Here is a 26,197-nt window from a genome sequence, read left to right on the forward strand (position 1 = left end):
GACAGAATTCAACGATATATAGAAAAAATCTGATTTCGCTTATGATATTATTTACTTTATTGTGCATTTTTCCCTAAAACACCACCTTATAAGAACATTAACATGCATGCTTATAATAGCTGAGGTACTTTGGAATAATTTGATGCCAAATACACAATGATCGATATTGTTTATAAGCCCAAATATAAAAGTAGTGACACCCAAGTACTCAGAGGGTTAAAGAGCCCATCTTTAACTGGACACCACATTGATGCAGCTTCGAGAAATATTTGTTTTCTACTATTTTGAAGACCTCTCAATCTTCCCACTCCTCTCCTTCTTCGAGCGCAGAACCCATTTGCCACCACACAATTTCTCTAATAGCCTGATAGATTAACCAGACAGTAAACTAACTTAAGCACACAGTTACGGTCGTTTCTATACGACTGATCGGTAGAAACAAGAACCAACATCTAAGTTCACATTACGAAACACTGATTCTTTTTGGGGGAGATTGAGCAAGCAATCATTTGAGGTAGGCACAATTAACTTCACCATAAAGTAAGCATAAGTCACAGACATTAAGACATTGAAAATATGTCGACAGAAGCAGGACATCATGAACGCCTAACAGGTTATCACGACAGGGTTGCTATTGCCATCTAAAAGATATTACCAACAATTCACAGCATCAAATAGAAACACCAAACAAACAGCTCCAGAAAAAAGGAAGAGACCACTGCACCTTTTTCTTCCCTTTCCAAAAAAGACAAAAAGCTTTCAATTTGCAGTCATCTCTTAATTTTAACCCTTCTGTTCCTCACTCAATAATGAGTGCTAAGGTCACAATGCACAATATAATTGTCATTGCTTTACAGTAGCGTTTTGTGAAGAACAATCGTTAAGATCATTGAATTAGTGGTAATCCCAAAGCATTTTGGTTTTAGGCTAAATGAAAGGTGAGCCCAATAATTTAGAGGAGGGGAATTGCTGGATTTGTATCAGAAAGGTGCTGGTCAAAAAGGCCAACACCACAAATCTGAAGAACCATCTCTGGATCCTTCACGTGTATTGTTATGCCTACAATATATACAATACAATCAATCACTAAAAAGGCTATAACATGTTAACAGCATCAGGTATTCCTATTCTGATTTTAAATATGTTTACACCTTAAAAAACAGGCAAGAATCAATAAGAAGCCGTTTAACCTGCTTCCAAAAAAAGGTCAGATGTTGAAAAATGTAAATAATAATCAGAATGCAATAATGTGTGAATCATTTAAACCATATATTCAATAGAAAATAGAACAAAGACAACACGGAAACAAACATTGTATTGTTCCTTGAAAAATATATGCCCACTTTGAATTTAATGCCAGCAACACGTTTAAAAAAAGCTGGGACAGAGGCAACATAAGACTGCAAAAGTTATGTAATGCTAAAAAATGTAAACTGGTGGAATATCCCATTACCTATTAGATCAATTGGCAACAGGTCAATAACATGATTGGGTATTACAAGATTATTCCAAAGAGGATGGGTCTGTCAGAAGTGAGGATGGGGAGGGGTTCACCACTCTGTGAAAGATGGCGTGGGTAAATAGTGCAACATTAAGAAAAACATTTCTCAATGTGAAATTGCAAAGAGTTTGGGGATCTCATCATCTGCAGCACATAATTTTTGTAAAAGATTCAAAGTTTTGGGCTCTCAACTGGCCTGCCTGCAGTCCAGACCTGTCCTCCATTGAAAGAATTGGGTATATCATGAAATGAAAAACACAACAAAGACCCTGAACTGTTGAGCAGCTGGAATCCTCTATCAAGCAAGAATGGGAATACATTTCACTTTCAAAACTACAGCAATTAGTTTCCTCTGTTCCCAAATGCTTATAGAGTGTTGTTAAAATAGGGTGATGTAACGCAGTGGTAAACATGTTCCTGTCCCAACTTTTTTTAAACATGTTGCTGGAATCAAAATAGGCGTGTATTTTTCCAAAAACAATACAATTTCATTTACATTTATTTTTTGTCTTTGTACCATTTTCAATTAAATATATGGATTAATGATTTGCACATCATGGCATTCTGTTTTTATTTGCATGTTATGCAATCTTTTCCTGACTTAAATAAGGGCACCACAATGCCCTTTACCAAAGCTGATGGATATCATACCAGCTCTTGTGTAGAAGCAGACGTTTGGAGCAGACAAGATCGACAAAAATACCTGGACAATGGTCCAAAATGCTGGTCAGAATCTTCTTGATGTTCCATCCTGAGTTGTGATATATGGCAGGCCTCAACGTAAAATGTTATTGCCACTGGCCCGACGGGTCTGAAACTTACTGGCCCAAAAAACTTTTTTACTGTCCCTCCTTCCAGAAATTGTAATTTATCAGAGTTACAACATAGAACCAAACACTTTTTTTTATTAAAGTATAACCAAATACTTTTTATATATCTTTCATCACATTTCTAACTATAAAAAATTATAAAAAGAACAGTCAACAAAACATTTGACTTTTGAACAAAACACAAACGCATTCATCCCTGGAGGAACAAGGCGAATGACTGATCCGCCCTAGTTACTAGGTATGCCGATGTTATAAGTCGTGCAAACACTCAATGGGCATCTGCGTTTAAATTCCTGACCAGTAGGGTCAAGGGCCCTGCAGACAGATTGTCAGCCACCCACTTGGCTGTCATGCAGACCAGGTGCGGTTTGCTATTGGCATGCCTGGTCAGGGACTGTTTGCAAAAGTTGTCAGTGCCTTTGTAAAAAGACCCACATCTCCAGTCACACGCTAGGTTTTTAAATGCTTTATTGAAAAACAATACCAGACAGCCACAGATTACATCCCTGCTCAACTCTTGATTGGCCAACAGCATGCACAAAGAACTGCAAGGTGGTTATTTGCAAGGGTGCCAGATCACAAAACAACTGGAGGATGTCGAGTTTGTAATGCGATTATATATTTTTTTGAAGTGGCCCGATCAGGACAGTGACTTGCTAGTTTTATTAGCCCCGACTTTACTTTTTACTGGCCCGGGGCCAGCAGGCCATCGTTATTGTCGAGCCCCGTATGGCAAGCATGTTACGGTGTACAGAAGTAGATCATTGTAGGCAATGTGTCCATTTTGTCCCGACCTTGGCACAGTGTTGCACAAGGCAGAAGCCCGTCAACGCTGCTTGCAGCTTTAATTTTAGTAGCAATTATTTTGAGTGATCGAGTCTGGCTGACGCATCTTTACAGTGAAGAGCTCGGTAATAGAGTAGTTAACTGAGACAAGTTTGAATCTAAAGGTGCGTACACATTGTTCGCACGCTAGAGCTACAAAGAGGCAGTCTCTCATTAATTTCCAACGAGAGCCAGCAAATCACGGCGACAGCGGGCAGAGCTACTCCCAGAGACAAAATTTCCCAGCGAGAGCTAAGAGTTGAGATATGTTCAACTTTATGCTAATTTCCAGCGAGTGGGCAGTGATGGAGTTCAGCGACTACCAATGACATGGCAGATATTCTTTGCATCTTGAAGTCCCTTCCCTTTTCTAATCGTTAGCTAAAAATTCACTCGCTAGCTTAAATAAATTGATGAGAGAAACGTATAATTGCGGTGTCCAGTTTCTCCATTATTTATGCAAAGATATAATTAAAAAAAATTGATGCATGGAGGTTTTCAGAGGTCGTTGGTATCACGGGTGCGCGCTACATGCATAACATAAATTGAAGTAAATGGCATTGTTGTAATATATAATTAGCAGTGGGGTCATGCAAATACTAAATACAGAGACGGATGTTTCTCCTATACTGGTTAACTGTGTGTCGCTGGCATAGATTAGGAAGACACCCTGCCCGAGCTGGCAGTGTGCATGCTAGGTTCGGCTCAGCGACAGCACACCAGAGATTTTACGATTTGCAAGTTGAGCGAGAGGACAGTGTGCACATGGGGTAATAAGTGCTAGCCATGCAACTGTGTGGCTTAAAAGTCAGTCAAATAACAGACTATCAAATTAAGTCTTAAAATTAAATATAGATTTATCAACATACCTACAGACAGGAAGCAGAAAAGGCTTGCTACAGTAGCAAAAGAAAAATGTGTTTAATTACAGCGACACAGAAAATCCCCCCCCTAATGCTCCCCACAACGCAACCTCCGCCTACAGGTGCTAACACAGTCCACTCACCCCTCTAGGTCTGTCCGATGTAGTGATGAGGACTTTGGGGTGGGTCAGCCGGTTAAAATAGGCCGAAAACTCATCAGTTCCCTCATCAAAGGCAACCTGCAATGAAGATTATCTGAGTAACCTGTTCCATTAAAACACTGTACTGTTAAGACTATGACATGACAACTCGGCAGAAATCATTTGTACCTCTTCATCTTCAGGGTTCACTGTTGTTTCGTCGTATATCCTCTGGTTCTCTATCGTTTTTGGAACATTCTTTGGTGGAGCCTTCAACGAAAAGAAATGTAAATTCATTTTTGCATCAGTAAAATTGGCCAGCATTATTGAAATCACATTCTGTCAGAAAGGGTGCACTATAGCCATTCTTCTGCTCAAACAGTGATCTAACCAGGGGTTAATCAAGCTAGTATTGAGTTCCAGCTAAAACAAACAGTACAATAGTATCATCATAAAAAAATGCAGTCAGAACTATAAACAACTCATTTCACAAAAATCCAGAAAATCACATTGTATGATTTTTAGGTAAGGATTTTGCATTTTATTGCATGACATAAGTATTTGATACATCAGAAAAGCAGAATTTAATATTTGGTACAGAAACTTTTGTTTGCAATTACAGAGATCATACATTTCCTGTAGTACTTGACCAGGTTTGCACACACTGATTTTAATCCATGATGGCATAATGTGTTACTAATGGTTTTCTTTGAGACTGTGGTCCCAGCTCTCTTCAGGTCATTGACCAGGTCCTGCCGTGTAGTTCTGGGCAGATCCCTCACCTTCCTCATGATCATTGATGCCCCACGAGGTGAGATCTTGCATGGAGCCCCAGACCGAGGGAGATTGACAGTCATCTTGAACTTCTTCCATTTTCTAATAATTGTGCCAACACCAAGCTGCTTGCCTATTGCCCTGTAGCCCATCCCAGCCTTTTGCAGGTCTACAATTTTATCCCTGATGTCCTTACACAACTCTCTGGTCTTGGCCATTGTGGAGAGGTAGGAGTCTGTTTGATTGAGTGGGTGGACAGGTGTCTTTTATACAGGTAACGAGTTCAAACAGGTCCAGTTAATACTAATGAGTGGAGAACAGGAGGGCTTCTTAAAGAAAAACTAACAGGTCTGGGAGAGCCTTAATTCTTACTGCTAGGCAGTATAACACTAGGCTAGGCACTATATATATTGCGTCATTCTGATTGACTGACTGAGCCACCACAATACTACTGCTTTGATTGACAAACATAAACGTGTCAAAATGTCATAAAAACAAAAACATTTCAATGTATAAATGCCATGGTATATCATCATATGTAAAAGAAATAACCGAGATAGGAATTTTAATAGTACTTAGGAAAAATATTCTGTTCTATTTATTTAAACCAAGAAATATATGTAAAATTGGGGCCAAAACTGAATAATTAAGTACTTCAATACTGTGGGCATCCCTAATTTTCACTGGCCCAAACTGAATTTAAAGAAAACAATACAATTGTATTTATAGTATAGTAATGAATGGTATGTACACATTATGTAAATATTATATCACCAGAATATTGGCTTATACCATAGATTTGCTGTATATCATTTTCAACTCAAAGAACCTGAGCTTTCCACGAAAACAAACATGATAGCATTTGCTGAGATAGACGGCACAGAATAGGGTAAGCGCAGAAACATTTTCTGCAAGGGAACATTCGTGTCTGTATGTGTATTGTCATACAGACTTCTGACACAACAGTAACTCTCTAAGGCCATAGATAAAAAGAGTGGCAAAGGAAAACATGGTAGGACACTGCAAGTGTGTTTTCTTCATATGTTTCACTATGGGGACCTAGGGGTAATACGAGGACCATGCCAGTGTCCTCAAATCCGAAAGTGTAACCACATTTCTCAGTGTCTAAATAACATATATTCTCGTTTTCGTTGGAAGTCCTTATTAACCACTTGACCTGAATTTGAGTGTATCCCAGTGTATATAACAGCGCACCCTTCAGGTGGGTGCTGCATTGCAGTTTTACACATTTTCGATACACAAGGTGCATTTTGGTGGCCTTTCTTGTGATTGGCTGTCACGGTGCATTTCGGCGGCCTTTCCTGTGATTGGCTGTCAATTTGCGGGTTTTCCTTTGTGTCAACACCAAGGCCACACCTGATAATTAAATGTGCTCGGTGGTGAAAGCAGTCACATGGACGTTTAACTGTGGGATTAATCGCATAAAGGTAAGCATTTTTTTGTAATGTAGTGTTTGAGTCAGTACCAATAACATTTAGATAAAAGAGTCTGGTAGAGCAGCTAACGTTAGCTGTAATTGCTTATCTGCAGTGCAGGAGATGAGTGAGGCAGCTTGTGTTAAAAACTCATGTTCGTCTTATGGTAAAAGACCTGCAAGGTAAGGTATGATGGTATGCTTTTTGATTTAAGGACATACATTTAAGCACAGTGGCTTGATTTCATTGCATCTAAACGTAAGTTTCGCCTCCCTCGTGTGGTTGTGTATCAGCTAGCCAACATCAGTACTGTTTTATTAATGTTAGCAAAAAGCTATAAACAGTAGTTGGCTAGTATTGTTGAAGCTTATGTATACTTTGTGCGGCCAGGTTTAGCCAAATCTCTTGTTTTTCTATACAGTACAATTTTTGCTAGCTTTGGATTTTATGCTAGTTTTCTAAAACGTTCTCAAATCCTCTTTCCACGTGCAACCATCTACCCAAATCCTGTGATTGGTCAGTTTTCCCGGGTGCCACTCGCTTGCAATACTCCCTTCAATTAAATGAATGGAGCCAACGCAATAGCGGATCCGTGGATTGAGCACTCTTTGTACATATGCATAAATCTATAATGGCTAACTATCTTATACAGCTTGGTTTTGCTACGGTCATGATTCATGTTAATTATGTTGTAATAGCTAGTTGACAGCTCGGGTAAGTTTTTTGTACTGTACCATTTGTTTTCTCCTAGTTATTTAATCTTTGGTATTCCTGGCTTAAACAAAAACACCCCCCTGCAGATCTGTGCTCGTTATTTCATAGACGTTATTTGACATATGGCAGTTGGTATTCACTGAAACCAGTCGCAGTGAAAGGACCAATTAACTAAATATGTGAGGAAACTCGTTTAGTGTTAATGAATGTTATTTCTTATCGGCGTTCACTGTTAATGTCAATCTTAAAACGTTTTATTTAGTTAGATGATGACTAGGGCATCAATCCCTGGTTCTAATGTCATAATTTCGATCTGTAAAAACAAACTTTTTTGAATTAGAGTCAAGTAAAAGGAGAGAGATAGAGGATGGTGAAAGAGAGCAAAGAATCAAATGGATTAAATTCATATAAATTTAGATGAAATAATTTTCCTATTGTTAAATGAAATATGAATGATACAGTGATGAGCATGGTATCTTTGGTATTTCAGCCTTTTGACAGTAAAAAATGCAAAGACGACGACGTGTTAATCCAAAGGATGATGCTAAATTGTATGTTTCTACTGAAAGGGACAAAGAGGGACTTGACATCAAATATATCAATTCCTTCTAAGGTGAGTTGAAAGTCACTCTGGAATATTGGATCGTTACTTTAAATGTCACAATTTTCACATCACATTTTTTAGTTGTGTATGAACTAGGTCGTGGCATCTTTGCCTCTGCTCCATTTCAAAGAGGAGACTTTCTTTTGGAATACAGGGGTCAACTAATAAGCAAGGAAGAATGTGAGAGGAGACAGAACTTATCACGACGGCCTCAAGGTGTTCATGCTTGAGTTCCGTTTTAATGGAAAACTGTGGTGGTGCGTATATTAATGCTTAGTCTTACCAGAATTGACATGTTGCTTTTAGTATGCTGAACATAGACATTTTGGATACAAGGCACCTAAATCGGTATTAATCAATTAACTGTTACTTGTGTTTTTTTTGTGTTGATGCAGCAATGGAAGATCAGTCACTTGGAAGACGTGTAAATGATGACCATATAAACCTTAATGCCAAGATGAAGTACATAACTGTGCAAGGGAGGCCCCATCTGTGTTTGTTTGCAGTACGAGACATAAGTCAAGGAGAGATCATCACCTATAATTATGGTGATTCAGACTGGCCATGGAGATGCAAGGTAGTCAAAACTTTACATGATTGTTCTCATAAACTATGCGCTGACTATAGAAACTTTCACACAGTGTATCAAGCTAACTTTGAAACATAGTTTTTTTGATATAGTGAAAAAAGATTTAAACATACTGATTAGATTAGATTTATTTACTTGAGATCACTGTTTTGTTTGTTGTTCAACTGTTTTTAGAAAGGTGCAGGAAGGTCATTGGAAGAGCAGGATGGTGATGGGCAACCCTCTATGGAAACTCAAAAGATATCCAAAATTACATAGAGGAAAAAGGTGTCTGAAGGAGGATCGACTGGTCTGCTCACAGGTTTTGACAAGGTAAGTGAAATGTGGTGATTAATAATTTATATTAAAGATGTGAAGCTACCTATAAATAACCTTTTACTTGGTACATTTAATTTTGTATGTTGCACTTTTATGTTCCTGGTGGTGACCGTCATATTTAGTCTGTGCTATTTGTGTGTGTTTGTCACCTGAGTGTGATATGATTTACATGGATAACGGTATGTAAGGGCTTTCTTATAACATGATTTTCAGAGTGTATATCAGTATATTGTCTTAGGGTGTGTAAAGCAGTGTATGACAGACATATGACTTGTTTGGTCCATGGAGTTTATAGTGTCCTGGCTACAGCTGGGGTGGATAATTTTTTTGCATACTGTTACACGGAACATCCTGTCGTCAAGATATTTATGACTATATCTACTTTATTCTGTTTTACAGAGCCCTGATGAGGAAATGCCTCTGACAGAATCTGGTGCCAAACGTTCTCCATCCACAGTTAATTGATAGAATAGAGATTTTAATTGAAATCTTGCAGTAATTGTCGATTTCTCATGAAATTCTCTAGTGAGGTTCAAAGCAAAAATTCTCTCCTCATGCTTTTTGTCCAGATTAGGATGGCTTTCTTCATTCAAACCCCAAATATCCTTGAGTGGGACACTCCCAGAAACTGTCTATTTATTTTCCCTTCGTGCTTTATTTGTTACAGATGATGACTAACAGCAACCGGACTGACACAGTCCTGTACTTGGTCCTCTCAACAAGGATGGACCGGTAAATCCAATGTCCTGCTTAATGACACTACTTGTGTCAAAACGTCAAATTGACCATCGTATTTCGTTGGTGCTATGTTTGTGTGTGTGTTTGTCGCCTGAGTGTGATATGATTTACGTGGACAATGGTATGTAAGGGCTTTCTTGTAACATGATTTTCAGAGTGCATATCAGTATATTGTCTTAGGGGTGAGTAAAGCAGTATGACAGACATATGACTTGTTTGGTCCATGGAGTTTATAGGGTCCTGGCTTCAGGTGGGGTGGATAGTTGCATGAGTTGTTTGCATGACTTGTTTTTAAGAGTATCTGGACAACCTCTATTTGATCTGTGTTAGTCCCAATGTGTAAGGTAATTTTAGTTTGATCTGATGGATGAGGACCCAATCACTGGTAATGCTTGCTTCATTAGTGAACATTGTTTTGGAAGATTCTAGACTTAGAGCTATTTCCACACTTGTATCCTCTCCCTTAAAAGTAAATGAACTAATTTACAGACAGGACCACTGTATTATTTTTAAACTCATTTTCTTTGGTTCTCTATTGTAGATGGACTGCCAAACTGATACTCAGTGGTGCAATGGATACAGTTGTCAACAGTACTATCATGTAGACATTGGATTGAAATATTTTTTTAAAGTAATTTTAAGATATAAACATATACACTCACCTAAAGGATTATTAGGAACACCATACTAATACTGTGTTTGACCCCCTTTCGCCTTCAGAACTGCCTTAATTCTACGTGGCATTGATTCAACAAGGTGCTGAAAGCATTCTTTAAAAATGTTGGCCCATGTTGATAGGATAGCATCTTGCAGTTGATGGAGATTTGTGGGATGCACATCCAGGGCACAAAGCTCCCGTTCCACCACATCCCAAAGATGCTCTATTAGGTTGAGATCTGGTGACTGTGGGGGCCATTTCAGTACAGTGAACTCATTGTCATGTTCAAGAAACCAATTTGAAATGATTCGAGCTTTGTGACATGGTGCATTATCCTGCTGGAAGTAGCCATCAGAGGATGGGTACATGGTGGTCATAAAGGGATGGACATGGTCAGAAACAATGCTCAGGTAGGCCGTGGCATTTAAACGATGCCAATTGGCACTAAGGGGCCTAAAGTGTGCCAAGAAAACATCCCCCACACCATTACACCACCACCACCAGCAGCCTGCACAGTGGTAACAAGGCATGATGGATCCATGTTCTCATTCTGTTTACGCCAAATTCTGACTCTACCATCTGAATGTCTCTACAGAAATCGAGAGACTCATCAGACCAGGCAACATTCTTCCAGTCTTCAACTGTCCAATTTTGGTGAGCTCTTCTGCTGTTGTAGCCCATCCGCCTCAAGGCTGTGCGTGTTGTGGCTTCACAAATGCTTTGCTGCATACCTCGGTTGTAACGAGTGGTTATTTTAGTCAAAGTTGCTCTTCTATCAGCTTGAATCAGTCGGCCCATTCTCCTCTGACTTCTAGCATCAACAAGGCATTTTCGCCCACAGGACTGCCGCATAGTGGATGTTTTTCCCTTTTCACACCATTTGTTGTAAACCCTAGAAATGGTTGTGCGTGAAAATCCCAGTAACTGAGCAGATTGCGAAATACTCAGACCGGCCCGTCTGGCACCAACAACCATGCCACGCTACAAATTGCTTGAAACCCCTTTCTTTCCCATTCTGACATTCAGTTTGGAGTTCAGGAGATTGTCTTGACCAGGACCACACCCCTAAATGCATTGAAGCAACTGCCATGTGATTGGTTGATTAGACAGGCATTGAGAAATTGAACAGGTGTTCCTAATAATCCTTTAGGTGAGTGTACATTATGTTGCTGCTCATACTGTCTGGTAATAAACATTCCAGTGTCAGAAACATAGCCTGGTGTGTGCAACATTGTCCTCCTTGGAGAAGTACCTCCGGTGTGTGGGACCTGCATCCTCCTTCAGGTGGCTTGGCTATAAATGCAGAAGTGAGATATTAAGTGAATTAGGCAGTAGGTGGATATATGTGCTGTGTTCTGTGTTATGATTAACCACTCTATAAACACCTATGGAAAATTATCCTGGTACACAGCATGGGCTACTCTATCAACAATTTCCACAGTTTTATTGTCATTATGAAATTGAAAACAGCTCTCTCACTATCAGAGGGAGATCAATTGCAGTGTGTCATATAATTCAGATTTCATAAATTTTTTTAATTTTGCCTAATTAGCACTGACCAGAGGCCTATATTACAAAACACATTCAACATGCCTCAGATTTATTTTTGTTAGCTGGCCTCACCAAGTCTACCAATCTCAATCCCACACAAGCGGTGTCACAACGATGGTTATAAGTTTAGTAAGTCAACCCAACGTTTCCCCATCTAGTAACGAGCATGGTCCCATAAAAAAGGCAGTGTTTGCACCATGTGACCAATCGGAAATATGGACAAGTCTTGCAGTGCCGCATATTTCACTCAAGAGGAGCAAATTATAATTTGAGAAATATGAAGAATATAAAAATCTAGACAAAAGCATACCCGCAGCATACATTCACTACCTGTAGCAAAACAACACACTGCTATCGATACAGTCTGTGGTACTGTAAATGCATGACGTCGATGTGTTGCACTGGCAACTTACGGCTCAAGAAGTTGCCAAAGATGCGTAATTCCATCCATTGAGCATGTCTTTCATAAAGCTGCTCATCAGAATGCCAATGAGTTTTTGTTAGTCTTTAAATGCTCTTGCTTGTCTAAGAGCACCGCGCACTGAGCTCCACGGGATCTTCTAAGAATGGTGACGCCATTTTCAATCAAGAATTGATTGGTTAGTAGGCTTGATCTCGAATATAACAGCAGATGAGGTGTGCAGCAAAAGCTACCATGGCAATGAAACCCGATGAAAAGTGATCCACCGTCGTGACACTGTAAATCCAGGGTTCAACCTTAAGTTACCTCGCTAACCCCAAAACCTGCTTCATAGTATAGGCCTCTGATCTGTAAGGGTGTCATGCTTTAGATTTTTCTCAATCCACTTTGTTTTAAACTTCTATGTACGAACATTCACATCAATAAGTGTCCCTAAAGCAGGGGATATGTTTGCCATTTTTGTGTTTTGAGATCAGTGCAGTGTCTTGATTGAAATTGTTCTATTGACCCACAGTGTTAATGTAAAATGTGTTAGTTTGTTCAGGGGTCAGGCATAAATCCTGCCTCAGACAAATTGTGAATGAGAACATCAAAGACCTTCTCCAAGTGAGTATCATGTTTCTTTAAGTCTAATATGTTGTTTATAACTGTTCATTACCATGTATAATAATTTGCTTTCCCACCTCAGAGGCAGAAGTCAGATCTGCTGTCAGGTCTGTACAGTTCATCAGATAATCAGCAAATGTCTAATGACAATTACATACCGGACTCTGAGTCACCAGATGATGATTCAGTTGCAAGCATACCAGTGATACCTGATGTTACATCTTATGGGTCAAAAACAAGCATCCCAGTTCTAACCAGCACATCAAAAGGTTGTCCACCTCTTCGAGATAAGGCTCACAATGTATCCGTTTCAGAAGTTGAAACCCTGACTAATTTCTCACATTTACACAGCTGGACAATCAAAACTGATGTTGATGTGATCTGATCGTTATGTAATGGACAGTTTACTTTATATTTTCTTTATATTTGCACTTCATGCATTAACCGGATCGATGCTTGGATGGCTGAAATTAGCACGCTTTTAGAATTTCTTTCAATACTACATGTAATGTACTGTAGTAATTTTACTGGTGCTGGTCAACAACATGGGTCCAGAAGACTGCCAATTAAAGTGTGGTCAAAGGCTGAGGTTTCTGCTGCAATGCGACATTTCAGAAATCACATAAGGAAAACTGGCCACCAAAAACAAATGCAATCACTGTAAGCTGGTAGAAGGTCCACTGTTGGCACAGAGAACAGTGCAAAATATTAGGGGCTGCAAAGAAGCACTCACAGAAACAAAAGCTTTACGTCCACAGTTTTTGCGGTGTTATTTTGTGTGTGTTGTAGTTAGGCTGATGCTTTGTTCCAAACATGGGGTCATTCTAAGCTTGATCAGACTTGTGCTTCATAAAAATCCACTTAAGTGACACATAGACCGCTTTGTGAAAGAATATTTCATCTCATCAAAGAATATTTGAAGGTTAAATTCAAAGAAACATGGAAACACAAAACGGTCAAAAAAACCAAAACATTTTCTATTATGCTCAGCATTCTGTAAGTGCACCCTTTTTTTTCTTTACACAGCTATGTAAACATGTTTAATATTTTTAACATAGTTGTCACTATTTAGTTTTATGTGGGTGTGGGAACAGTGCTTTAAGCACTACTTTTGAGAATAAAATTACTGTTCCATTAATGCTTTGTGCAGTCAGGTTTGTGTGTATTTATGTCAATGAGGAGAAATATAAATGGTTACATCATTGTCCCTTTAAAGACCCAACAGTGTTTGTTTTGACCTTGTAAGCCGCATATTTGTCAAAAGGAGAAATGTCTGCGTAAACCACAATAGTGTTAGGGTTGTGTGAATGAGGTTCTGTAAGTTGTATCTGCAATCTAAAGTGATCAGAATATTTTTTCAGATTTTTTGGAGTGTTATAAACCAACCCCCATAGCTCTAGGACATTAGGAAAGGGTAATCCATCTAAATCACCTCTGGGCAGGTTTGGAGCAAAAGTCAGTGTAATTCATATAAACCAGTAAGTTTGAGAGTGTGTGAGAGAGACAAAGAGATACAGACAGAATAGAAGTGGGTTACTTCATTGTATCACCTAACTTCTATTGTCTAATGTACTTACATGAACCACATTTTTTCTCATCTCATTGTTCCACCATTTTGCAACGTATCTCTTATTTCTTATCACCCTACAGGGTGGCACTTATGAGACACTTGTGTACCAACAGTCAGGTCCATCAGAGAAACAGTTGGTTGTATGTTAATTTTTTTAATGGTCATTAGCGTTAGCGTAAAGGGCTAATTGGGTGATGTTATAATTCAGTCGATTTTTGACGTATCATCTAGTTATTGTCAGCTCTGTTCAGAAGAATGGCCTAGAGTCCTGAAACTTACTGGCGAGTAAATTCGATGTACAGTTCAGGAAAAGTTTTAAAGGCATTTATTAGCATTTGCATTAGCTTGTGTTGAAATTGGTCAGAATTCTGCCCAATGCGGTTTTGCCATCTTTTGAGATATTGACACGGTAATGCACGGAGAGGTATCAGCATGCACAATAACTATGAAGGGAATAATAGATTACTGTTCCTTAATGGTATGCACCCAATTGTATACTGATTGACCATTTGGTTTGCCATCTTGCATTGTCTCTCTTAAATAATCAGCATTCTCAATCAGGGTGAAAATGAAAACCAGAGAAACTGACAATTTTGTCTCTTAATTTTTTCCAGAGCTGTTGTCTGGTGAAACCCTAGTGAACAGCTCAAAAAATTTCAGCCATTTAGATTTTATGAAAAAGACATCAATGGCACCAAGTGACCGATATTCACGTAATTTTGAATTCGGCATTTAAGGACAAACGCCGCTAAACACTATATAAGCCAGGCAGGTAGGTAAATAAAACTGCCGCTATTGACCAATAAACATGGGCAGGGGCGGGGTTTTGCACATTTATGCACACAACTACTACAAGGTTAATGATATTATAATTCTACTGGGTCCGTATATAGACAAAGATGATAGGACAAAAATGACAGAAGTTTTTTTATCAACCACTTGGCTGCGCTATTGAGGTTTTACACATATGCTAGGTAATCATACTCCTCATGGAAAATATTTGCAATTGGGAACCATTAACTTTGCTGTAATGTTTTTTCGGCCATTTTGAATTTTGTAAAAAGAAAAAAGGAAAACACTAACCTTATGGCATCAAACGACCGATATTCACGTAATTTCGTATTTGGCATCTACGGACGAAGGTCTTTAAAATATATAGTACTAGTTTGTCAAAAAAACATGGCTGCTATTAACTAATGAACTTGTGCATGGGTGTGGTTTTGTATATATAGGCACAAAACTCCAACAGGCATAATGGTATTATAATTCCAATTGTTGCATATGTTGACAACCATGAGATGACAAATTAGTGCAAGCAATATAGTGCAAGGTCGCTATTGACCGACGAACTTATAGATGTATAGATGTGTGGTTTTGCGCATAGAATTCCTACACGCTTAATCAGATTTTATTTTTACTTTACCATCTTTAGGCGACAATGTGTGCAAGCACTTTTCATTTAATATATACGGCGGCACTATATATTTTTTTGACATATGCAACCTTACGACACTCACCCCGCTTGAGTTAGAGCCCTGAAAAGAGATTGTGAACCCCATCTCCTTGCCATTGGAACCCATTAACTCCATTATTTTGAATATGTAAAAACACTCAAACTTAATTCCTCTAGCCCCAAATGACCGATCTTAATGTTACTTCATATTTTGCCTGTACCTATGAAGATCTTTACATTTATATGAATGAAATCTGTTTCTGAAAGAACCTAGCCGCTGATGACCAACAAATACGTGCAGGGTCTAGTTTTGCACATTAGCACACAACAGGTACCCCCCAAAAATATTATAATTTAACTTGGTAGGTTTGTTTAAAAACACAAAACTACCAAATTGGACCAAGCAATTTCCAATGAACCACAGGGTGGCACTATTCAGCTGGCTACATTTGCAAGATCACAATGCTTACTGTGTGAGTAAAAGTCTGAAAAGATGTATGTAAAGTAATCTCACAAATTGTTTGCCACTGGAAGCCTTAAAGTTCACCATGATGGACAGTTTGAAAAAATTATCCATGACACATTTGGTACTACTGCGTTCATATGTGTTTCTCAGCTAAAATGGTGCAATAAGGATGTCACGTGATGTTTGCTGAAAACCTGCTGCTTGCAGCTTAAATTTACATTTATTTGTGACAAAAGAAGGAGGCCCAACATCACTGCTGTCCTTCTTTCACATTATCTTTGCCCCAGAATTACAATGGAGCACCTTTGAAAAAACACCACCACAAATTACAAATTTCAATGGTAAAGTTGAACTGTTTGGGGCAAAACAGAGCTTGAATAGCAAAATACTCAATAAATACTCTTTTGCAATAAACTGTCGATAAGTATAAAAAAATATGTCACCAGAACAAGTAAGGTCCGTAGACAGTTACACTTTAGGCATCCAAACTTACCTTGTCACCTAGCGCATCCCTCTCTTTTTTCTTTTTCTTCTTCATTGCCATCCTCTGCTAAAAATGTAAACACTGCATGTTACATGGTTGCACTCAAAGATCAGCACAGACAGACATTACAGCTACTAAATTTGATTCAACTTGGTCATTGAACAATACAAGTACAGTACAAGGAAATGCAGTTATCATCTAACTAGAAGAGGGCAGGAAATGCACAAATATTAAGTATATTGTATGTTACAAGGGGAATGCATACAGTGGGAAGGACAAGTATTTGATGCCGATTTTGCAGGTTTTCCCACTTACAAAGCATATAGAAGTCTGTCATTTTTATCATAGGTACTCTTCAACTGTCAGTGACAGAATCTAAAACAAAAATCCAGAAAATTACATTGTGATTTTTAAGTAATACATTTTCATTTTATTGCAAGACATAACTATTTGATACATCAGAAAAGCAGAACTTAATATTTGGTACAGAAACCTTTGTTTGCAATTACAGAGTTTCCATACGTTTCCTGTAGTTCTTGACCAGGTTTGCACACACTGCAGCAGGGATTTTGGCCCACTCCTCCATACAGACCTTCTCCAGATCCTTCAGGTTTCGGGGCTGTCGCAGGGCAATACGGACTTTCAGCTCCCACCAAAGATTTTCTATTGGGTTCAGGTCTAGAGACTGGCTATGCCACTCCAGGACCTTGAGATGCTTCTTACGGAGACACTCCTTAGTTGCCCTGGCTGTGTGTTTCGGGTCGTTGTCAAGCTGGAAGACCCTGCCACGACCCATCTTCAATGCTCTTACTGAGGGAAGGAGGTTGTTGGCCAAGATCTCGCGATACATGGCCCCATCCATCCTCCCCTCAAAATGGTGCAGTCGTCCTGTCCCCTTTGCAGAAAAGCATCCCCAAAGAATGATGTTTCCACCTCCATGCTTCACGGTTGGGATGGTGTTCTTGGGGTTGTACTCATCCTTCTTCCTCCAAACACGGCGAGTGGAGTTTAGACCAAAAAGCTCTATTTTTGTCTCATCAGACCACATGACCTCCCATTCCTCCTCTGGATCATCCAGATGGTCATTGGCAAACTTCAGACGGGCCTGGACATGCGCCGGCTTGAGCAGGGGGACCTTGCGTGCGCTGCAGGATTTTAATCCATGACGACGTAGTGTGTTACTAATGGTTTTCTTTGAGACTGTGGTCCCAGCTCTCTTCAGTTCATTGACCAGGTCCTGCCATGTAGTTCTGGGCTGATCCCTCATCTTCTTCATGATCATTGATACCCCATGAGGTGAGATCTTGCAATTTTCTAATAATTGCGCCAACAGTTGTTGCCTTCTCACCAAGCTGCTTGCCTATTGTCCTGTAGCCCATCCCAGCTTTGTGCAGGTCTACAATTTTATCCCTGATGTCCTTACACAGCTCTCTGGTTTTGGCCATTGTGGAGAGGTTGGAGTCTGTTTGATTGAGTGTGTGGACAGGTGTCTTTTATACAGGTAACAAGTTCAAACAGGTGCAGTTAATACATGTAATGAATGGAGAACAGGAGGGCTTCTTAAAGAAAAACGGATCAAATACTTATGTCTTGCAATAAAATGCAAATTAATTATTTAAAAATCATACAATGCGATTTTCTGGATTTTTGTTTTAGATTCTGTCTCTCACAGTTGAAGTGTATCTATGATAAAAAAAAAAAAACGACAGACCACTACATGCTTTGTAAGTAGGAAAACCTGCAAAATTGGCAGTGTATCAAATACTTGTTCTCCCCACTGTAGATGCGCAATGAAGGCTAATACAGTGCAAATGGCAATTCTAACAGAGCAATGAAAGCCAATAGCAGAGGGCAGAACATTTACAAGTATTAATTATATAAAGCTCTGGAATAGAGACCACTGCAAAATTATCAATTTCCCTGGTTTTACTTTTCATAACAATGTGTTTGAGTAAGATGAACAGATTTCTTTTATTCCATAAACTACTGACAACATAACTCCCAAATAATAATATTGTCATTTAGAGTATTTATTTGTAAGCCTTATGCTTACTTTGTTATGATCACATTAGCTATGTGGACCTCATTTGAATGCTGGCCAAATCTCGTCAACAAAAGTCAATTAAAGAAGAGTATGCTCTTTAAAACAAATTACACTATAATTTCTTGATTGTGGTGATGTCAGTGCATCAAAAAGAAAAGCAAAGGAGAAGGGGGGGCTCCAAATACCCTGGCCTCATAGAATGTAGAACCGTCCTTGACTGGATCTGTTAATTATAAAACTTGTAAAACTTGTAATCACACACAAGAAGCGAATTGATACACATTTGGTCAACCCACAAAGGTAGATGGTTGCGCCAAAAACACGCAAGTTATTCTATGATACTACTGTATACTAGAGACCAGGAATCCATGATGGTTTTACACTGTACCTAGTTAGTTCACTGCGTAACTCGGGTTTGAATTTGGTCCTCGCTATTGCCGAAGTTACACGTTTTCCCAGGCAGCGCCATTATGAACAGAAGTCATTCATGTTTTCGTTAAATTTAATAACGTCATCGGTTATCACTGAGTTTGAAAAAAAGATGGACGACTGTTTTCTTAGTGGCCCTCCTAGTAAAAATGTTAAACAAAGTTGGTTGATTGTGAGGAACAAATTCTACCCCCGGATGGTAAAGAGAGAAAATATTATACACATGCATTGGTAGAGGAAAAACATGTTTTTGCCCACCTCTAATACAATTCAATGTGATTAACCTTTCTGTCAGGCAATAGCACATTCCGCAGCTAAACGTTTGCTAATATCTACCTAACTATACATTTACAGGACGAAGCGAAACACGTTCTCCCACTACAGTGTGTTGTTACTGACGACTTAAGAAGGGAACTTTAGAAAGGGATCACATGAATGCTTACCTTTCGTTTCTCAAGCTTCAGTTTCATGAACATGAGATGTCTGCGTTGTTTATTTTTTATTTCAGACACCCTGAATTCGGGTGGAAACGCAGATTCTCCTAGCATATCCACATGTTCGGTCTCTGTTTCTTTAACCATGCTATCGTCACTCCTTGTAAGTGGTGGCGTTGGCTGTTTCTTTTGCTTTTTGTTCTTCTTTTTCGTGAATGTACCCTTTATTTCTTGTGCTTCTACAATATCCATGTTGGCATCTGAATTTATCTTGACTTTTTTCAGTGCTGTAAAACCGGTCCTCATACTGCAATATCCATGTGCATCAGCGTCATCAATCAGCGTCTTGTGAGCGACATTAAAGAAACACTTCCGGGTCACGAAAATTAGGAAATGTTCTAAATAAAAAAGACAAACGTATTGCTTCAAAACTGTCATAAATTCAGTTAATTAATTGTTTAAGATAATGTACCTCTCAAAACATTGACTACAATTACTATTTGATCATATTTAATGGAAATTTCAATAAAATGTGGGTATTAAAACACGTTCCAAGGGCAAAATTCAGACAATGCCAATGATTGAATATGGAATACACATTGCCTCATAGCTCATAAAACATTTGAATATTCCACAGAGAAAGCGAAGTAAGAAATGTTCAAGAGAGTGTGTAGAGTAAGACAAACCTGTCTAATCATGGGGAATGGTGTGCTACTTCTAGCAACACAATATTTTCCACATCCTCTTTAGGCCCAAATAAGGAAAATATTTTTCCCATTACAGATATCCCAGCATGCTTTGCAGCTGTTCAGTTTCTTCATGTTTATGTTTTGTTGTAATTGATATGAAGGTTACAGAGCTTTGTTTTTTATGCCATATTGTAATTTATGTACAATGGTACACTCTTGAATATTTTTGGTGGATTATCATGTCTGCCATCTTTAATATTTTGTATAGTGAACATTTCTTGAAACCTATAAAAATCTACATAAAATCAACAATAACCCTGATTGACATGGCATTTGGCAACCATGTGTCTCATACATGTCTCCCAATAGGGTGTTCACAGTAACAAGATAAAATACAAGATGGCGGACAAAATGGCTGACCAGTGTAAAAAAAGTTCATCAATAAACTTCATATGTGTATTACATTAGGGCACAATAAAAATATACACCATGTATACCTTCCAGACAGACACCGGACCTAATTCCTCCACAGGGGGGCGCCACAAGCCACACCCTAATTCATCTTTTCACAATGACAATATTTGCACCCCAATTGACCAAGAATGCTGATTCTTTGTTTGTATGCCAAATTCCCCAGGAGGTGCAGTACTGCATCAACAACCAATCAATAAAACCAGACCTATAAAAATCTACATAAAATCTACAATAACCCATTTGTCTTATCGATATCTCCTCAATGCTAAACCCCCCCAGCATTTTATGTTCCGATAAGTGCTACAACAGATGTCCTACAACTAGTTGGTGTTAACCTTTCATGTTTTAGAATGTGTGTGTAGCATGGAGTTTTCCACAAGCACATAATTGAATTAGTAAAATCTTGCTTTTTTTGTGTAAAACATGAAGAAGGAGTCAGAACTTACAATTTTGGAGAGTTTCTGCCAATCTTTATTTTAACATGAGGTGGGCCTTAAGATCAGACATGCCCATTGTAATGGTCCCTAGATAACCACTAGGAAGAACTGTAGTATATGTAGGTTGATAAACATCCCACCCAGTTTGTAAATCCACCAAAACACTACGATGAACACACGTCACATGAGCAATGATATTATTCTGAAGAAACAAACAACGCCTGAGTCGACCAGACATTATGTCTAGTTTGATTGTATTGTGGTTGGGTTTAAAATATTGTTAAAAAGAAAAACTATGATTTTGGTACGTGTCTATCTATATATGAGCAAGATGATTTGTGAAATCAAAATGGGGATTTTAAGTGAGTATTACATTTTCAGGTGCATTATATGGCAAAACGTTAAAAAGTTACCCGGAAGGTTGATTTTTAATTTGCATGAGCAAAGGTGATTCACTGACAGGTCTAGATATGTTATTTCAGGTAAACAAAACTTTTGTAAATGCATTTTATCAAATTGTACAATGGGGATTAACGCAAGAATGTTGTCTACACTTGCTTACAAATTGTAGTATTTGTAAATTTGTGAATACTTTATGTGTGTGTGTGTGTGTGCGTGTGTGTGTGCTGGGACTTCCGGGTAAGATGTGTTGTGTTCTTGTAAATACCTGAAGCAACTCATGCAATCTGATTTTTGATTGCTGACACCAACAGAGTGAGGACCCGGTGATGATGCAGACTACATTATCATAATGGCTTCAGTTATGGACCCCCCACGTTTTGGCTACACATCTACACATAATCCACAGACCACACCCCAAAATACAATGAGAACCAGACGATAATTTGTTACACAGCGATACAGACATTAATCCATAGATGCAAGGTTTCTTAACCCAGATTAGTAGCCCCCATTTTTTACATGATCTAGTTGCCTCTGCCACAAACTCTCTGATGCAAACTCATTCTAACGACCTAGATGATTTGGAAAGGTTCAGATCTTTAGCCCAGGGGTGGTGACGATATTAGAGTAACATAAAGTAATGAGTTTGACAATGTTGAATTACGACAGTTGATATTAAGAAAATGGGAGCACATAACACACATTTTGGCCTCCCTCCATTGGCTTCCTGTTCGTTTCAGGATTGATTTTAAGATTTTAATGCTTGTCTTTAAGGTTTTTAATGGATTGGCCCCTTTATATCTGTCTGAAATTTTACATCGTCATTCTCCAGCCAGAGCACTGAGGTCAGCGAATCAGTTACTTCTAGTTGTCCCAAATGCCAGGCTAAAAACTAGAGGGGATCGAGCTTTCGCGGTTGGTGGTCCCATCCTCTGGAATAGCCTACCACTGCATATTCGAAATGCCCAGACTATACACACTTTTAAGTCATTGCTAAAGACACACTTTTTTACTCTGGCTTTTAATCTTAGCTGAGTTGGCATTAAATGTCTGTGCTGCTATTTTGTCTGTGTCTTATGTGTATCTACCAAATTTTGTACCTGTAGATTTCCTATATTTTGTATATTTTGTATTTTTTCCTGTACAGCACTTTGGTCAACAACAGGTGTTTTAAAAGTGTTTTATAATTAAAGTTGACATTGACATTGAATTGCCAAGCTTCAAAACAGCAAGGACACCCACCCTAGAATCGTCTTTATGTACACGATAACCATTTCCATGGTATCATGAATCTGAAGGGTTTTCTGGGTGTGTCATATGTTTATGCTGTAGGGTTTGTCTTCATGAAGATTGTCATATCCAACCCTGTAACACAAAGCAGTGCCCGGACTGTATGTTATTCTGACTTTTGTTATAGCCAGCCTTAAGGCTTGACGCTCCACAAAAATGTGGGTTGTTGTGTTAGCAAGTGTGACCAGAAGAAATACTGTGTCGATTCCGGCTGTAATTACGACATTGATATTACCAACCATAATGCTCACAAGTGCATGACTAACATGTGTCCTGATTGTAATGTGGATCTGACTGTTGAAATGAATCAGCAGTGTTTCATAAAACCCTCTAAACCTGAGGACCACAGTAAGCGCTACATATTTTATTTTGAGACAATTGCCATATCTGTGAACGGTATTCTCACTGCAAATTTTGTGTGTGCAATAAGCTTTGATAATGAAACTTAGTGTTCAGCTGGTAATGGTTGTGTCGCTGCTTTTTTCCTAAAGTTTAGACAGCCGAAATACACGAAACACCTTTATAGCACACAACTCGAAAGGATTTGATGGTTACAGCTTGATGCAGTAACTTGTTAACAATGGTATTGGCATGACACTTATTGCTAATGGTAGCAAGCTCATGATGTTTATAGACAGTACATTCAATCAGAGATACATTGATAGTCATTGCTTCCTACTGATGAAGCTGGCGGCTTTGTCACGCGCTATGGGTTTTATGGATTCGAAAAAAGGCTACTTTCCTTACATGTTTAACATCAAGGAGAATGAGAACTATGTAGGACCCCATCCGGAACCACATTACTAAGGTGTGAATACCATGATGGCTAAAGATGAGTTTTTGCAATGGTACGAAACGGTTTTCCACAGACATCTTTGTCATGAAGGATGAAATACAGGCTTACTGCATGAATGAAGTGGTCATCTTGAGAGAGGGTTGTATGCGCTACAGACTCGAGTTCCTGGAATGCGGAGGTGTTGACCCATTCCAGTCAATTACGATTGCTTCGGCTTGTATGAAAGTCTTTTGCAACAGATTTCTCACCAAGGACACAATTGCATTGGTCCCCTCAGACAACTACAACCGTTGTCAGAAGTCATTCTCAAACAGCTCAATCCAATGGCTTGAATATGTGGCCTCTGATGAGAATATATCAATAGAGCACGCCCCGAGCCATGGTGAAATGAAACTCAGTGCCTACTATGTTGATGGATACACTGAACACGATGGGGTGTGCACAGTCTATGAATTTCTAAGCTGTTTCTGGCACTGTGTCATTGTTCAACAAGCACCAACCTGGTAACAAAGATTCAGTATGGGTTGATGCACCAGCAATGGCTGACCAAGCTTGAGGCTTTAAAAGAACAACACAATGTACATGTTCAGTACATATGGCAATGTGAGTGGAATCAGCTTAAAAACACATCAGCAGATGTCCAAGCTTTCTTGAATACCTTTGATGCTCCAGAGCGCCTTGGTAACTCATTGTTCACTTACTGATTCAGAAAGAGCTTTAACAGGTACCTGGGTTTCTATTGAGCTGGTTAAGGATTTTGAGAAAGGTTATCGCATTGAACCATCAGTGTTGATTCATGGTTCCATACTCCAGTCATCCTATACAAGCCCAGGGAAAAGCAAACAACTCAACTGCTTGTGCAGTAAATGGAGAGCAGATGTGTGCCACCAAGGCATGAGCAACAACGACTGCATACGCAAAATTGAAATGGCCAGAAACAGCACGGGAATCTCAACCATCATAGAAACAGTCAATGTCATCAATATGAATATCAGTGGAAACAACATGAGATATAGTGATTAAGCCAATCAGGCGTGTAGTCATATTCTTCACCAGGCAGCTGTAGGGAAAAGCAACAGGGTTAAGAAACATTTAACATCACAACAAAACGTGAAATAATAAAATGAATGTTCTGCTATTTCAAAAGCTGAGTTGGTGATCTGTAGGCTTAGCCAGGTTGGTAAGAGTCATGCACACCCAGGTCAATCACTGCTAAGACCTCAGTTCAAGACTCAGCAGTTGCAGCAATAAAATGTAGGATACATACTACTACATCAAGTAATTTAAAACTGTAGCCTACAACATAAGTGTCACTGTGATGTATGGTGACTACCGCTGACATAGAACCATGCTTTAATACTAACAGGTGGAAAAGGCAGGGTAATTTGGTAAGACCAAACATGGCACAGACAGGAGAGCATATTTTAGCTCCAGGAAGGCTTGATCCCCTTCTGGAGTCCTAACCAATACAATCAAAGACTACCGTTTTGGTGGTTCAACTAAGGTCTCTCAACAGCCACATTAGGGAGACTAAGTCCATGAACTCCAATGACTTATCAGCAAAACAACAACAATAAAAACAAAATGACAGTCTTGCAGACATTTATTTAAGGGAAACAAAGTGTCAACATACCGTATCAATGAGCAGCCCTATGGAGGATTAAATGGCTTCAGATTGCAAAACAGGGAGTGGAAAAAAAACATGACGAGTCTCAGTGGACACCATATGGCATTTCAAACCTTATCCAACATTTCCTTCATTATTATTATTTTATTAATTTTTTACCTATAGAGCAATACAGGACTGAGAATCAGATTACACAAAGATAATGAAATAAATCAAACCACAAGAAAAACAAATAAAACGCACAACTGCCACAACGAAAAACAAACCCGATTCCAAAAAAGTTGGGACACTGTACAAATTGTGAGTAAAAAAGGAATGGAATAATTTACAAATCTCATAAACTTATATGTAATTCACAGTAGAATATAGATAACCTATCGAATGTTGAAAGTGAGACATTTCGTAATGTCATGCCAAATATTGGCTCATTTTGGATTTCATGAGAGCTACACATTCCAAAAAAGTTGGAACAGGTAGCAATATGAGGCCGGAAAAGTTATATGTACAGATAAGGAACAGATGGAGGACCAATTTGCAACTTATTATGTCATAAAAAAAGAGCCTCTCAGAGTGGCAGTGTCTCTCAGAAGTCAAGATGGGCAGAGGATCACCAATTCCCTCAATGCTGCGGTGAAGAATAGTGGAGCAATATCAGAAAGGAGTTTCTCAGAGAAAAATTGCAAAGAGTTTGAAGTTATCATCATCTACAATGCATAATATCATCCAAAGATTCAAAGAATCTGGAACAATCTCTGTGCGTAAGGGTCAAGTCCGGAAAACCATACTGGATGCCCGTGATCTTCGGGCCCTCAGACGGCACTGCATCACATACAGGAATGATACTGTAATGGAAATCACAAAATAGGCTCAGGAATACTTCCAGAAAACATTGTCAGTGAACACAATCCACCGTGCCATTCGCCGTTGCTATAGGTAAAAAAAGAAGCCGTATCTAAACAGGATCCAGAAGCGCAGGCGTTTTCTCTGGGCCAAGGATCATTTCAAATGGACTGTGGCAAAGTGGAAAAGTGTTC

At 38.9% G+C, this 26,197-nt stretch overlaps 1 protein-coding gene across 1 annotated transcript in view; it reads right to left on the reverse strand.

Moving 5' to 3' along the window:
* rpf1 (ribosome production factor 1 homolog) overlaps positions 1 to 19,833 on the reverse strand; it is a 37,817-nt gene extending 17,984 nt beyond the window's left edge. The window contains exons 1-4 of the mRNA XM_013132681.4: positions 19,458 to 19,833; positions 16,551 to 16,607; positions 4,349 to 4,429; positions 4,163 to 4,258 (exon numbers count right to left, since the gene is read on the reverse strand). Of these exons, the coding sequence (XP_012988135.1) occupies positions 4,163 to 4,258; positions 4,349 to 4,429; positions 16,551 to 16,607; positions 19,458 to 19,754 (531 nt within the window). The 5' untranslated portion in view covers positions 19,755 to 19,833. The remainder of the gene's footprint in view (positions 1 to 4,162; positions 4,259 to 4,348; positions 4,430 to 16,550; positions 16,608 to 19,457) is intronic.
* Positions 19,834 to 26,197: the final 6,364 nt, after the last annotated feature.

Source organism: Esox lucius, chromosome 12, assembly GCF_011004845.1.
Source record: "Esox lucius isolate fEsoLuc1 chromosome 12, fEsoLuc1.pri, whole genome shotgun sequence".
NCBI lineage: Eukaryota > Metazoa > Chordata > Actinopteri > Esociformes > Esocidae > Esox > Esox lucius.